The 16,496-nt window shown below is 47.2% G+C and overlaps 1 protein-coding gene across 5 annotated transcripts in view; it reads right to left on the bottom strand.

Annotated features, from left to right (window-relative positions):
- Positions 1–16,496, bottom strand: part of NTM (neurotrimin) — an 858,035-nt gene that overhangs the window by 378,472 nt on the left and 463,067 nt on the right. For 2 of the 5 annotated variants that reach the window (XM_070399304.1, XM_070399307.1), the window contains exon 2: positions 1,258–1,342. In XM_070399304.1, coding sequence (XP_070255405.1) covers positions 1,258–1,342 — 85 coding nt within the window. Of the gene's footprint in view, positions 1–1,257; positions 2,377–16,496 lie in introns of those variants that run through there. The other 3 variants (XM_070399305.1, XM_070399306.1, XM_070399308.1) reach the window with 2 other exon arrangements.

Below are 16,496 nucleotides of genomic sequence, written 5' to 3'. Positions count from 1 at the left end.
AGTCAAAGGCGCACAGGATGCTTATAGGTCTTGCAGGGTCCTTAAGTCACACACTTCCTTTGGCAATGTCCCGCCAGTGCCCCCTCCTCCCCGTTTTCCATCCCCTGAGTATTGCTTTAAGTGCATCATCCACAAACAATCCAAGCTTAGAAGAACAGTCAGCAGGGGGTCGAACAGTGGACACCAGCAACAAGAATCCTCATGTGCAAAGGATGGGAATACGGTCACGTGGCCTCAATGGCCCCAGTTTGGAAAACTTTATTTAAAAAGGCATATTCCATCAAAGACACATAGGGAAATCATTCTTCCCATCAACCTTCCCAACTTCCCCCTTAGGCTGACTCTCCCACAAAATTCCGGAGTAAGATTCCATTGTAATCACTAATTCCGTGTTGCCCTCCTGTGAGTGGTGTAGTTTGTAGGCTCTGGAAATCCAGTCAGCATTTCAGCAGGCAGGGTGGTCAGGGAGACCGTCTTACTACATTACACAAAACACAACCAAGATCCTCCTCCTCCTCCTCCTCCTCCTCCTCCTCCTCCTCCTCCTCCTCCTCCAGTTGCTGTAAACCTTAACCCCACAGGCCAAGCAGGACCAGACTCAACACTGAACTGTAGTTGACTTACTGCTGGTGGACAACACCCAGAGCACAGTTACCCGGACAAATGCTGCTTCCCACAGACGAACCAGACTCATCTCCACGACTTGGGTCGCAGAAAACCACGCTCACCCAGGAAACGCATGCCCTTCTGCCCACCAGCTGGTGGCCTGGAGGCCCCCAGGAAAGGCGCCCAGGCAGGCCCAGGGCAAAACAGCAGCTCTGCCAGAGGCCAGGGCCCAGCTGGCAACTCCAGGTGCCATGGGCAGAGTGAGGGCATGCACAGGAAGCTAGACCCGTCCTTTGGGACTCATTCACTTCAGAGAAGACTGTTCACACCGAGCTCCATCCAGGCCCCAGGCACCATGGCCACCAGCCTTGGGAGTCCCACAGTCCTCAATCCTGGCGACCTCCTGGCCCAGCCACCCCTCGTGCTTCCCAAGTCTCGGGCCAAGGAAGCCAGTGCTGGGGAAACAGCTCATCGCCTGAACCTCTGAGAGGTCCCCATGAAACTACCAACATCCCCCCCACCCCCCCGCAGAGCATCGCATCTGGCTCATCTGAGCTCCATCGCACATTGCACACACTCACACCCCTAGCCCTCTCTCCCCGGCCCCCTTTCAAGTCAATGTCAAGTCATAGAAGAAGTGCAGCTCCCTACCTGAGGGTGGCGCTCTCCCCCTGCCGGACCGTCACGTTGTCCATAGCTTTGGGGAAGGTGGCATCTCCGCTGCGCACGGGCACTCCTGTGGGTACAAGGAACAGCAGCCTGAGAGACACGACCACGAGGCACTTCCAGGGCAGGAACAGGTACCCACAGACCCCCATCCTCGACAGTCACAACTTCCCCGAACTCCTCCTGCAGCCGCGCGGCACACGCCCCCGGGCGAGCACAGGAAGTGGGTGGGGTGGGGACCCAGCAGCGAACTAGCGGCGATGGAGAGGCGCGGGTTTTTTTTTTCTGGGAGAAAAGCGCGCAGACTCCTCCGAGTCTAATATTCCTCCCCCAAACCCAGCCTCAGTGCTCCGGCCTCGGAGAACCAGACGGGGCTTCCTCGGTGCAGCTTTGGCCGGGGAAAGTGGCCACCGGGGAACGGGCAGCTCCAGGCAGGTGCAGAGGCGTGGGCACGTCTCAGAGGTCCCTTCTTCCCTTGAGCAGCTCCGACATGGCACTTCGGGGTGGCAGAAACACTTCGGTACCCGAAGGGGAACGGAGGGTGGGTCGGATCCGGCCACGCAGAACAGGCTGCAATCCCTCGCTTCCAGCCGGGGGAGATGCAACACTTTCTTTGTAAGTTTCAGAGGCAGGATGGCCGGCAAAATGCAATCGGTAACAATAGCGGAGATGGAAAGTGGAGCACGCAGGAGGCAGCGGGGGGGTGTGCGAGGAGGCGCGGGCTGCGCAGGGACCAGGCTCGGCGAGCTCCTGCCGCAGCCGCCAGCCCGGGTCAACTTCCTCGGAGCCGAGATGCGCGCAGCAGCAGCAGCTGCGATGGAGCAGGTCTCGGTGGAGGCAGTGGCCCCGGCGGTGCAGGCAGGAGCGGCCGGGCGGCGGTGGACCGGACCCAGCCCGCGGCGGCCCCTCGCTCGCTCCCTCGCTCGCTGGGGAAAGCGAGGCGCAGCCGACACCGGAGCCGCGCGGACGCCACGCTCAGCGGCCGCCCCCGGCCTCCGCGCCGCCTTCCTCCCGGGAGCAGCCCCAAAACGCACGGGCCCCGACCGCCGGGGTTGTCATGGCAGCAGCTCCATCACTGACCGCCACTTTCTCCGGTGCCGGCGCCACGCAAGCGGGCGGACTGCGCGCTCATCCCGGCGGGCGGGCGGCGCGGGGCGCGGGCGGGCGCCCACCTTAACCCCCGCCGCGCCGCGCAGCCACCACCGGCGGCCGTGCACCGGCAGAGGCGAGCAGTTTAACCGTTTCCCGCCTTGAAAAGCTGCCACTTCCAAATGAAGAAGGCAAAGTTACCAGGCCGTTTTAATAAGCCAGAGACAGCTTCATCAGGGTCACCAGCGAATGAACGAGGACAGGAAAACCCTGCAGCAAGCATGCATGCGCCTTTAAAATGATCCGATTAATTCCATGAGCATGTGGAGTACATTTGGAGTTTGGGGAGGATGTTTTAGAGTAATCTCATTTTTATTCAACAGTCCACACCCATCTCACCACCACCCCGCTCAAAAAAAAAAAAAAGCTAGTTTAAAACACCACCGTGGACACCACCTTTCTAAATAAAGATCTTCCATATACAAAACAAACGCAGAATCACAGAAGCCTCTTCGCGTGTGAAACTGACAAAAATCGCATCGAAATCTTGCTCAAGTTCTCACACTGACTTACATTCCTTATTCTGGTTTTGTCGACATTAAAAGATGCTGGCCCTGCAAAAGTGCCCCCTCCGGATCCAGCTGGAGCCTCTTCCCTGAGGCTTGCAGAGGGCTCCCAGGTTTCCTGAGCTCACCCTCTGGCAGAAATGATTTCACCTGAATGGGTGTGTTTCTCACATTTTTGAAACCTGGGAGAAAAAATGGGATTCGTCTCAGTTCACGCCCGGTCCCCTCTCTGGATGCTGCAGGTCCCTGGGTACCTACATTTTTATTTCTCTCTCAACTTCAGCTCTGATGGAATGTGGTGCACGCTCCTTCCTGGGCCTGGCTCCTGAGCAGGAGGGAAGCCAGAAGCAGCCCAGCCTGCCTAGCTGTGGGGTCTTGTCCCGGATTTCAGATCCCAGCTCCCTGCACTCACCCATATTCTCCCTGGGGATGGAGAGGCGGCAACCGTGGCTTTCCCCCCTGGACTTTCTATCAAATCTAACCAGGAAGCTTTTTTAAATATATAATAACTGTTCAGTAACAGAAATATATTATTTCCCAAGAGCCATCTAGCCAACACCAGAGAGACAGAAGCATTGTAACTCTAAGGGTCTTAGTGCCATTAAAGTCCTTGCACCTTGCAAGTAGTAACCACCATGTTCATGTGAGCAGTGTGTGTGTGTTGGGGAGGACGCAGCATTTCACCCACCATCTCCCCCTCTCTCTGATTGCTCTAGATGGGCAGAGACTGAGGTCAGGGCTGCAGGCATGGATGCCAAACTCCAGGGTAGCAAAGAAAGACTGAGCAGGCTGGCTTTTCTCTCCTAACAGTTGACCAGAACATGCAAAGTTGAGCAACTTGACATTGAAGATCACAATTGCTCTATCATTAGACCCATTTTCCCTACTGTCCTCCGGTGACTTTCTGATATTAATTTTCAGGGAAACCCTGTGTGTCGCTCCCATTTGATATATCACCTAAAAAATCAATTGTCAACTTACAGCCACAAGGAAAGACTTAACTACCGGTGGCGGGGGGGGGGGGGGGGGGGAGCATTTATGGAGAGCAGGAGAGATTTATTTCTATTTTTTAAAGAAAAGGATGATAGTTCCCCTATTTTAGCATCAGTTCATTCTTGCAAGACCCTATTCCATCCCTTTTCTACAATGGGAAATTGTGGAGATAGGAAATTGAATGATTTCACCAAGTTCAGATATTTCGTGATAACAGAATAAGGTGTGAGATTATGTTTGCTGACTTTCCGTTTGCTGAATTGGGGGTTCTTCCTTCCCGAAAACCCAAGGAGCCACCTCTAATCATCCATCCATTTTAACCACCCCTATTCCTCCCTGCCCAACCCTCTTTGTAAAAGCATCCTTACTGCCTCCTGTGGACACAAAGGCCAGCCATGAGGGAGAGGGACTCCTTGTGTCTTTGGAGCCATTTCCCTGCAGGCTGGAGAATGGCAGCGACAGTTCCTTTCATGATCAATTCTAATCCTGGCTCTTGCATCTAATTCCCAGGTAGGTACAAATGAGCATTAGTTTTTGCATCTAGGAATGTGGATAATGACAACAACAGGCCTTCCCGAGGGGGCTACATACATGATTAACTCTACAGTAAAATACTTAGAAATCTATTTAAGGTGGAAGATGCTCTATTAATACATTTTGCCAGTGACCGGTTCATTATTATGGCTAAGCAGAAAAATAATTCTTCTCACAGGCTTTTTAAGATGTTTCGTTTATGCCAGTCTGCATGCAGTTGATCTCTGGCTGCATGACCATCTCTGGCTCTGGCCCTGGCCCTGGAGGGCTGGTGCTGAGCTGAGGCATCCCAGCCCTGGCTGAAAGGAGGCCCAGCCCAGCTCAGATGAGGCTCAGGATGAGCAAAGTAAAACCCCTTGCAGCCCCATACCTGCTCTCTGGACCCCGGGACCCAAACTTTCTTCAAAAACGGAAGTTTAGAAAGTGGAGAAAGGCCGGAGATGCCCCCACAATGAACAAGGCAGAACCCATCCCTTCCAAACTCGTTATGGAAGTGGTTTGAAGAGATGAAGATCCGAATCACATGTCAACTCCCTGCCCATCCCCTAATCCCTAAATATAACCAACATTTAGCGGCTTATCTTCTATCCTGTCTCTGGCTTCATGAAACTGCTGGATTTGCTTTATTTCCCCAGCATATCCAAGTTAATGAAAAAGGGATGACAGTCAGAGCCATTTCATTATTTGTGCTCTTTATAGAAACAACTTCCTTTCTGCCTCCTGGAAAGCAGACTCCTAAGGAGCACCCACCTCCACCTTCTTCCCCGTCTCCCTGTCCTTCCTCCCTTCCCGCTTACATACACCCATACTGTACACATAAATCAACTTGTCACAGCTTGTCTCGGCGCTGACAGCTGTAATTGCTTCAGGTTATAAAAATATCTACAGGACAATGCCTTTCAAGCACACGCACCGCACACACTCGCGCACACGTACACACGGAGTGAGCAAAAGAAAACAATCCTATTGCCTTTAATGATCCCATGACCGCAAAGCAGGGGTGAGCAGGCACTGGCCTGCAGACTGCGAGGGCTGGCGGGGGGGGGGGGGGGGGGGGGGGGGGGACAGAGGTAAGGGGAGGGTTCTGGCAGACGGAGAAGCATCTACGCGCTACAGCAGGGTTGGAACGGGAAGGATTCCGGTGAGAGGGAAATCAGCTGCTGTTTTGTTTTACTGGACTACCTACACCAAGCCTGGGTTAGTTAAAGAGCTGTGACTATGCCACACAGGAGCACTCGCTTAAGAAATGCCAGCTCCTCTCCTTCTCTAAAAAGGCGAAAGGCCCCCCTCTCCTGGTGGAGATTCCAAATTGGAGCGCAGGCAAGAAGAAAAGAAGATGATAAATGCAGGGCGGTCAGCGTGGCCTGGCACCGAATAGACATTGGAAGCTGTCATCAGAAAAGGCGGGGCCGATATGGATAAAGAGAGGCCCCCAGAGAAGTAGGGCAGGGCTGGACCCTGGGAAAACTACTCACCATGCTTCCTCTTGGATGACTAGAGGGTCCAGATAAAATGGTCCAGCTGGGCTGGCCTCTAGCTTGTTAGGGTTTCAACAGGAAGAGCAAAAGCAAGGAAGAAGGCTCCACAGAGAAGAAAGAGGTCACTCAGAGAGAGAATGGAGAAGGAGGAGAGAAAGAAATGGCAAAGGTTAGACGACCTATGGACTCCGAAAGCCATAAAACCTCATAAGAGACGCCTAAAGTGCAGAGGCCTGCGGACTGAAGGGTCCCAGGTTCGATTCAGTTCAAGGGTACATGCCCGGATTGCGGGCTAGATCCCCAGCAGGGGGCGCGCAAGAGGCAGCCAAACAATGATTTTTCAGGATTGAAGTGACACTGACCTCAAGCCCAGGCTCCCTGTAAGCCCTTGCGAACACTCACTGCTGAGAACAACAAGCTGAGACTGGCCTGCCCTTGGGAACAGTTTGTCCCTTTACACTTGTCCTGAGAGCCAGACACTGACCACGGCTGCCTAAGCTTCATGTAGAATGGCTTTTGGAGGGGAAGGGATGCTCTCAAGGATTTATAAATGTAGGGAAGAAATGCATGGACCCAGGAAACAAGTGTTTTTCACCCTGGATGCCAGCTGGGCTTGGGGTGGTGGGTTGAAGCTGTGGAGGAGGGAGGCTTACCCTGACGAAGCACCCTTTGTAGCCGGAGAGGCAGGTTTTAAAACCGGTGAACTGCCACGCGTCCAAAACAGAAACCATCCCCACACGCCATGATATTTTGAATTTAATTTTTAAAAAAATCAATGTGCAATGAATCTTATAACAATGACTATATTCCTCACAATTCGGGTGTTGTTGAATATTTTCACTTGACAATTCTCACGAAAAATGATTTTTAAAGTTGGTCAGGGCTGCCACTTAGGGAAAACATCTTTTTTAAATTCTGCCAAAGAACATTTTACATACACAGTTGAAAAAAAAAAGTATTACTTACACTTAGTTATTATTAAAAAAATTAAAATTGCCTCAGTGTATGATAAAGTTTGAAACACAATACAACACATAACGGAACATTACATAGTTTACAAAAGTATTTGGTTTCTTTTCACTGTTTTGTACCAATACTAGTAGAAGAGCATACCAAACACCATTTCCACATAGATTTTTTTTCCAATCAGTGGATATTTCCCCCCAAAAATGTCGTTCATATAACCTGGATGGCAAGTGGGTGGCATAATATTGTCTTTTCTCAGGTCGTGCTAATTTATGTGTGTGAATTAATTGCCTGATTGCCTGTAACTGGAAATCACCAGGTGTAACATTGCCAGCTTTTTTTTTTTTTCCCAGCTATACACGCGCGTGGTGTGTGGGGAAGGCCCGCTGCTGGCGTTTATAGAAGCTTACGGCATACAAAGGGTCAAGGGGGAATTTTACAAAACAGTGGCGATAATTAGGAAAAACCTTATGAGGAGTACATGGAAGGATGCTGGTAACAGAAGGTTATCTTGGCATCTGGAAGATCGGGAAAAGTTCCCCTAAGAAAATGACTTTTACCCGGGACATAACAGTGAGAAGGAGAAAAGGGACGGGCAGTGTGGGCGGGACTCTAGGTGCAGGCAGACCCCACAGGGTCTTCCCAGCTCAAGCCTGGGAGGAGCGTGGGCAGAAGCTGCCTTTATAGCCTCAGAGGGCGCTCATGTAAAGGAAGGATGGGATGTCTGAAGGGCTGTGTCTGATTGAAAACCTCTAACTGCTCCAGGATGCTGCGTTCATGCCTGCATCGATTCATTCAGTACATATTTATTGATTAGGAATGACCATGGGATTTGGACTCAGACAGACCAGGAGTCAAACACTCATCTTCTCCATTACTAACGGGGTGACCTTGGGGAAATAAGTTAACCTGTTTGTAAAATAGCGCTGATAATGGTACCCACTGCCGAGCTGCTGTGAGGATGAAATGAGACGAGAGATGTAGAGAATTTGGCGCAGGGCCTGCTACACGGCAGGAATGACCCACATGGCAGTTCCTATGCTACTGGACTGGGAAAGGCGGTGGGGGGACACCAGTGGAAGTGCTCCCCCCATTCACAGGAGCTCCAGGTGCCATTCATTCAAAGGACCTAGGAGCCCTAGGAGCAAGGGCCTGTGAACACCATCTGTGTATACATCCTGGAGGATTTCATCCCAGGGACAGAGCAGAAACCTCATGCTGGGATGTGGTCAGAAGGGGAAGTGGCTTAGCTTTCAAACCAGGACAGAAGAGGAGTGACCCTCTGGTTCTCACCCCAGTATCGCAACCCCTGGGGTGTTCTTCAAAAGCACAAACAGGATATAGGCCTGAGCTGGAGAAACAGGGTAGGGCTTTGTCTGTCTGTGGCAGCTGGGAACTTGTATCTGTCACGTTCCCATGTATACCTGAAAGGTAGAGAAATAAACTAAAAAAAAAAAAAAGAAAAGACAGCTCCAGCTCATCCTAAGGTGAGGGCTACCCTCTGACCGCCTTCTGCTGAAGGTGTTTGCCCTTCTCTGCTCCCATGGGCCTGTGGCTGAATCCAGAGCCTCCTCCAACTACATTGCAGACTGGTTATCCTATTCTATATAATAAAAGGGTAATATGCAAATTGACCCTAATGGTGGAACAACCGGTTGCTATGACGCACACTGACCACCAGGGGGTAGACACTCAACACAGGAGCTGCCCCCTGGTGGTCAGTGAGCTCCCACAGGGGTTGCTCTGCTCAGCCACAAGCCGGGCTGATAGTTGCAAGTGCAGCGGCAGTGGCAGGAGCCTCTCCCGACTCCTTGGCAGCGCTAAGGATGTCCGACTACGGCTTAGGCCCGCTCAGTTGAACGTCCCTTGAGGGCTCCCAGGCTGCCAGAGTGATGTCTGACTGCCAGCTTAGGCCCAATCCCCTGGGGAGCGGGCCTAAACTGGCAGGTGAACATCCCCCGAGGGCTCCTGGCTGCACAAATGAACAAATTTTCCTGCACCAGGCCTCTAGTTGATAATAATATCCTGTGCCCAAGTCATTGCTCTTTATTTCTACTGTTAACCATCCCAGGGCCATGCTTCAAGATGACCTGGCACCCTCTGCAGAAGGGAGCAGGGTTACATTCGTCTACATGCATGAATAGACACATTCTAGTGTTTTCAGGATGCAGCCCAAGCAGTCAGGCAGTGCCTTCTCATTTAGAAAGAGCTCTTTGAATGCCAGCTCACCAGCCCCCAACTTGGAGTTTAAAAACCTAATTTTCTGTCAGAGGAACTTGTCTTACATCTGCCCCTGTATGCTTTTCTCCTTACACAACCACCTGTTACACATGTTTGCCTTTCATCCTTCTCTTCATTTTCTTTAGAGGTTTTACTCACTGTTCCCCAGTCAAGAGCAGTGGTAGAAGAGGCAAATTATAATGAGACAAGAATTTGCTCAATAACATACAGGCTTGTCCAGCCAGTGTGGCTCAATGGTTGAATGTTGACCTATGAACCAGGAGGTCATAGTTGATTCCCACATGCACAGGTTGCAGGCTTGATCCCCAGTGTGGGGGATGCAGGAGGCAGCTGATCAATGATTCTCTCTCATCATTGACGTTTCTATCTCTCTCCCTCTCCTTCTCCCTTCCTTTCAGAAATCAATATATATATATAAAAAAATAAGGATGTGGGCTCCATTGTATTTTTTATTAGAGGTGACAATTTTGTAAATTTCATTTTTAAACCAGAAGATCTGCATTCTAGTCTCAACTAAGGCCATCATTATGTTACCTTACATAAGCCACTTGCTTTCTTGAATATTTCGCTTTTTCAAGAGAAACAACAACTTCATAAATGGGTCTTTGAGAAGATGGAATGTCAGTGCAGCCAAATGGGCTAATGCCCTTTAGAAAGTTAAAAGAACTGTTCCAGAATAAGATGACAGCTCAGTGGAGGGGCTGGAGGTCAAGGGTACTGAATTCACGCCTCAAGTTGCCCGCTTACTGACTGTATGAAGCTGCCCAAGTCACTTCCGCTTTCTGTCTACAGGAGGAGTTTGGATTAGATGGCTTCCAAGGACCCTTCCAACTCTCATAGGCTATAGTTTGATGCTGCCTAACCCTCTTATGAGAAGCAGCTATGCTTCCTATTCATCCTCCAGTGGGGAACAGCCCTCCGCATCTGGTCCTTCCACTCTTCTCACTCGCCCTTCAGAGGCCAGAAAAGCGCTGTGCAAAGCAATCACTGAGCTGCACCGCCTCTAAGCCAAGCTGATGGGAGAGCCAAGAAGATGAAATTCTTCTGATAAAGGGTTTCTTGAAGGAAGAGAAAACCCCACAATGCAACCAGCACTGTTCATCTTCAATAAATATGCTCTTAATATTTAACTGGCATTTATTTAAACTTACAGTAACTGTCCTATTAAATCTAAATTAATTGCCCATTTGGGAATCTTCTCCTAAAGCCTAGCTGGAGCATGGCCGTCTAGATCGTGGTCTCTGCTAGGCATCCAGCCATAAAGAGAATATTTAAGTCATCCTTTTAAGACGGGGCTGATAGAACATCATGCTTGGAAGAGCCGTAGAGGTCAACTGGACCAGTAAGTTTTATAACCTGTGTCTTTTGACTTTCTGGGGGCCTATTTTTCCCAACTCTTCAGTAAGGGAGTATTATGTGCTCCCTATCACTATTTCTCTCCTTCCTCTCCTTTATATTTTTAATCTCTCTCTCTCTCTCTCTCTCTCACCCCCCCCCTTTCTTGTACTAGTGATGTTTTCCATTTGGACTTTGTATTTTACTCTCATTCTGCTGTGTTTTTGTCTCAGTCTATTGAATTTCTTAGGATAAGCCATTTTGGGTACAGAGCAAATTCTGCATACACAGATATGGACACATACATATACATATATAGTATCTTATGTGTCACAAAAAACATTTTATAATAGCAGTCTTATATAAAAGAGGAAGAGCTGTGAAATAATCCCTGAGTCACACTGCTTTGTAAGGGGCAGTGAGAGTGTAATTGGGTAGAACTGATCTTTGCTATCCCTGAGATCAATCAATATTTTTTATTATAAATGCGGTCCCGGCTGAACTTCTGGGATGTTATTTTGCTATGTTTATAAAACATTTACAATATTTCAACATCACACACACACACACACACCACACACACACACACACACACACACACACACACACACTCACCCACTGGTTTCATCCAGTTTACTAGTGAACCATGTGGATTAAAGATAAACACCTAATCAGACGGGTTTGTGTTCAAGCTGAGTTAATTTTCCTCAAGACGTGGGAATTGGTTGAGACTAAAATAATTTACCCTAAAGGTTTTAGTCCCTGAGTTAGATTTATACATGTGCACTGTCTGCCTTGCAGGGCCTGGAGAGGGGGTGGTGAGGCAGAGAGCATGGAGCCAGAGAAGGGAACGGTGAGAGAAATATGAGGGCATGGGAGAGAAGAAGATAGGTGGACGGGAAGACATACCGCACATTGGTAAGAGGACTAACCATATTCTCTGCTGTTTGCTTGCGGAAGGCTTGCATTTGCCCCTGCCTCTAGGAGCCACGCTTCTTTGTATTTCTAATTAAGCTAATACACAAACCACCCCCCTTCCTTTTGTCCCTTTATTTCAGTCACTGTCAAGTGAGACCCAAGATACTACATAATCCTCACAGTGTCTTAAAAAATCCTTTGTATTCCAAGTTCTTTATTCTTTATTTTATTGTGATTTAGAAATGCAGGAAATAAGTGAACACATTGCTGTATGCTTTGCATTATCCTGGCTTTTAACTTATCGGTCCATCTTTTCCATCTTTACTCATTACCACTCTGAGCTCAGGGCCTTCACAGTGAAGCAGGGAAGGCTGCGGGGAGAATGTCACCTCTCTTCTCACCTGGGAATTGGGATGTCTTCCCTCCTGGAGAGGAATGACTCCCCTGAACCTTTTGTGCACTTTCTCTATCTAGTTGACTACAAAGCTACAGGTAGTGAGAAAGCCTGAGCAATCTGTCAGTGGCTTGGGAACGTGGACTTAAATGCTCCTCAGGTAGCTGTAAGCTCAGGGAGAGAACAGGGAAGATGTTGGAAGTGTACATGTGAAGAAGTGACAACACGTGAAAATAATTTATCGAGGCTTTCACAACAGTTTTGACAAGGTGTCAAGATCAAAGATGACTTAATAATAATAAAAAAGTGTGTAATGAGGATACTATTTTTTCCCAAAGGTAGAACATTAGCTTAAAAGCTCAAACACAAATCAAGGCTAGATTGACATGTTTCTATATGGAGAAGTAGTAATACTAGATTTCCCCAAGGGAGACTTGCTGGGACAAACCAAATGTGATATTATTTTTATTTTATTTTTTTTATGAAATGTATTGGGGTGACATTGGCCAACATGAACATATAGGTTTCAGGTGTGGGTTTCTATGTTATAGGATCTGTATATTGCAGTTTGCCCACCACCCAGAGTCAAATCTTCTCCTGTCACCATATATTAGGACTCCTTTCTCACCCCAAACGTAATATTTTTAAATATATTTTATTGATTTCAGAGAGGAAGGGAGAGAGAGAGAGAGAAACATCAATGATGAGAGAGAATCATTGGTCAGCTGCCTCCTGCACGCCCCACACTGAGGATCGAGCCTGCAATCCAGCATACGCCCTTGGCCGGGAATCAAACCACAACCTCCTAATTCATAGGTCAATGCTCAACCACTGAGCCAAGCCGGCTGTGCAATGTAATATTTTTACCAACAATCTGTCAAAGGGAATTCATAAAGAACTCTTCTAAATTTGTGGAGACATTACGTTTCCTTCATTAACTAAATCTTCAGTTGACATGGATGAGCTGCAAGTAATCCACAAAGTTATGAGAGCATGTAAAGAAGCGGGCAAAGGCCATGTAACATGTTTTAGGAAAAGTCATCTCAAGTGTGCTTCTAAGATGCTGGACGCTGGGCAGTGGAATAAGGAGCAGTGATGAGGAGAAAACCAAGCATGGAATTTGGAGTTAATGGCTCTGACGTTAAGTCCAAGCTCAGCAAATTGCCAGCTTGACCTTGGATAATTATCTTACCTATTGGAGCCTCAATTTTCTCCTGTACTAACTAGGAATGTCACTACGGCATATATTTGCTGCGAGGTTAAATGAGATAGTACTGTGTGGTACAGACTCCGCCAATGGTAGCTCGTGACTATTCTCTCACAACACAGGAGAACCATCTTGGAAGCAGTCATGCAAGTGGCTCTGAGCTCTCCTCCTACAACACATTTTGGACTATGAGACAACATATTAGTATCTGCAGGTATCTGGATTTTTTGCCAAAAAATAAATGTTAGGTCAAACATTTTATGGCTGTTAGGATATTGGGGGGAAAAATAGAAATAAAGAAATGTTGTCTTTATGCAAAATTACAGTATTCTATATTATGCGTAATATGTGGGATACTGTTATACTGCATTCAAATATTACTAATAAAAGTTATCACTGTGCCTCACAAATAATATGAAAACTTCATGTATCCAATTTCTGAAGTGAGAAATTAGGAGTCACTTTTAATCTCTCCTGCCTCCCCACTGGACCCTCCCACATGATTCACCTAATCCTCCTCTCTTCTGTGGGTTTACAGCCAGCCAGCCACCTTTCTCAACTGCTTCCCTCTGTCCTAAGCCATCATGCTTTCCTGTTTTCCTCCTGGGACTCCTGAGATCCCCTCATCTATGAATGTCTCCATCTGCTCTTGCCAGGGTCCACATTGAAATGACGTTTCCTGATTTTCTGATGATGTCCCTCTATGATCCATTCTTTAGTGGCTCCACATCCAATTTGAAAAAGCCCTAAATCTTTCATGTGGTTTCTGAGTCTTGAAGGCGTGGCCTGTGTCTACTTCCACTTTTTCTTCTTGGTGCCTCCACCCTCATGGAGTCAAGTTGGTCTTTATTTTAACGTACAGTGGGGCCTTGACTTACGAGTTTAATTCGTTCCATGACAGAGCTCGTAACTCAAATTACTCGTAATGTCAAATCAAAAAGTGAACACGTGATGCTGGGCTGATGTTGTGGCGTTCACTGTGACGTTCGCTGCACCAACTAGCGGTGGGGTATCTGAAACTGGCTCGTAACCCGAATTTTAGCTAGAAACTCAGAGCAAAAAATGGGCCAAGAGACAGCTCGTATCTCGAAAAACTCGTTAGTCGGGACACTTGTAAGTCAAGGCCTCACTGTATTATTATTTTAATCCCACTGGTTCCCCTTTCTCAACTCAGAGGCTTTGTGCCTGAGGCATTTCTGCCTAAAACACTAAAACACTGCCCTTACATTTTCCTGACTAAGTCCTATCCATCCTTTTCAGTTCTAACTTCCTCTAAAGACCTTAGCTAACCATTCTATTCTAAGGTAAATGCCCATTGAATCAGTACTTTTAACATTCATAATACTCATAATGACTTAAGTTCTGTGTTTTCTCTGTTATATTCCTAAAGCCTAACACAATTGCTGGCACATAATAGGTTTCTGAGACATATTTGTTGAATTTAAGTGAATAGTACAACTGGAGAAAAATTCAAATATTAAAATGACTTTCTGGCAGGGACTTCAAATGTAGGAACATTAAGGAGATGAAGACATTTGGTATTTATGAAGTATAAGGGTAGGGTGTCCACATATTTAATGACCAAACTCTTCTAGAAATAAAAAAGAACCCCAATAAATTAAAAGATGGTCTTTTAATAAAAACAAACATGTCTGCATAAAAGGTTATACAGGCAAAAATAATATCTAAATAAGATAAGGAAGGGTTTGGATAAATTAGTGGGTGACAGACCCTCACTGGTTTATTAGGTTAGGGGTGTCTGATACATAGCTCTAACCTTTGTAATAGGATTCCCATGCAGAATTGCCACTGTCCAAAACTGGTAACTAGGACATCTAAATTGATATGACCCAGTCCGACCTTTCTAATGTCAAGTTTCTATCTACGTGGTCACTCTATTTATCTCCATTGCCAGGGATAAGGAATTATGCTTATCTTTCCTGCGCACACCTTACAGCCACCCATTCTAGCATATGGGTGAACAGTTGGTGAGAGCATGTTTAAAATGCTGCAAGAAAATCTGTGTGTACGTGTGTGTGTGTGTGTGTGTGTGTGTGTGTGAGAGAGAGAGAGAGAGAGAGAGAGAGAGAGAGAGAGAGAGATTTGTGTCAAAAATGAGCCCGGAGCAGGGGGAAAGCCCCTTTTGGACAGAACTAGTTGGCCTGCCTTCTGTTCTTACCACCCAATCCCTCAGCCCCTTCCCCAGAGCTGACTCCTGACCCACACTCTTAACAAAGGGTTGGGACTCCTACCCTGCCCTGCACTCATTGCTTCCTGGATCTCCTGGATGTCACCTCCTGATAGACTTAGGCACTTTCCACACACCCACCAACTCCCTCCTCCCAAAGGCTCAACTTTGATTAGCGGAAGAGCTGCATTGCAGAGTCTTTAACTCTTGGTCTCAAAGTCTTTTCCATCCCACTGCTTTTCTGTGTCAACCTCATTTTCAGGGCATGATGGGGAACCATCAGTTGTATGTTATTCTACATTTTTCAATCTAGTGGGAAAGAACTAGCCCAAAACAATAGATAATGAATGCATACAGAGGCCTAGCTAGGTTCTTAGCTTATATTCCATAACTCGCTTCTCCAGAAGGTATCTAACTAGAACTTCATTTGGGAAGCTGTGTGAGTCACTTTTATTTCCTGATAAGCACTGACCCCCAGAGATCCAAAGAAATGGAACGCCCAGAACCAGAAGGCTCTAGAGCAGTGATGGCGAACCTTTTGAGCTTGGCGTGTCAGCATTTTGAAAAACCCTAACTTAACTCTGGTGCCGTGTCACATATAGAAATTTTTTTGAGATTTGCAACCATAGTAAAACAAAGATTTATATTTTTTATATTTGTGTTATATATTTAAATGCCATTTAACAAAGAAAAATCAACCAAAAAAATGAGTTCGCGTGTCACCTCTGACACGCGTGTCATAGGTTCGCCATCACTGCTCTAGAAAATGTTCTCCAAAATCAAGGTTCAAATAAGTTAGTTGGAAGGATTGTTTCTGATTGCCCAGTTGAGATGCAAACACCCTTTTCACACTTCCTGAAGGAGAATGTACCAGGATAGGTGACGTGGTACAATAGGAACTGTTCTACTCTCCATCCAGCCCCCAAGGCTACAGTCTGCCGCAGAGACCAACAGAAATAACTGTACAGATAATCAATGAATCACTAGTGGAATACATATTACAAAGGGAAAGTACAAGATTACAGCAAAGCAGAAAAGGGACGGGGCAGTGTCTTATTCATAATCACTCTGTCTCAGCTCAGAACAAGGTAAAATGTATTCAACAACAAATCAATGTAAGAAGGATGCCTGAATGAATAAAGATGTAAAAACATCTAGAATCTAACATCTCAACATTTCTCCATGAGGCCAATTAGCTGTACCTTCCCCTACACAGACATCTCTAACACAGACCCCTTTTTTCTTCCAAGAGGCGGTAGGGTTCTAAGAAACTGAGGTGCCCTTCTCATATTTTTATTATTGATCAAACCAAAAT

This window comes from Myotis yumanensis, unplaced genomic scaffold (genome assembly GCF_028538775.1).
Source record: "Myotis yumanensis isolate MYYU_CA2020_CCGP unplaced genomic scaffold, mMyoYum1.0.hap1 SCAF_19, whole genome shotgun sequence".
Taxonomy (NCBI): domain Eukaryota; kingdom Metazoa; phylum Chordata; class Mammalia; order Chiroptera; family Vespertilionidae; genus Myotis; species Myotis yumanensis.
The sequence above is the reverse complement of the archived record's forward strand: the minus strand, read 5'-3'. Positions and strand labels throughout refer to the sequence as shown.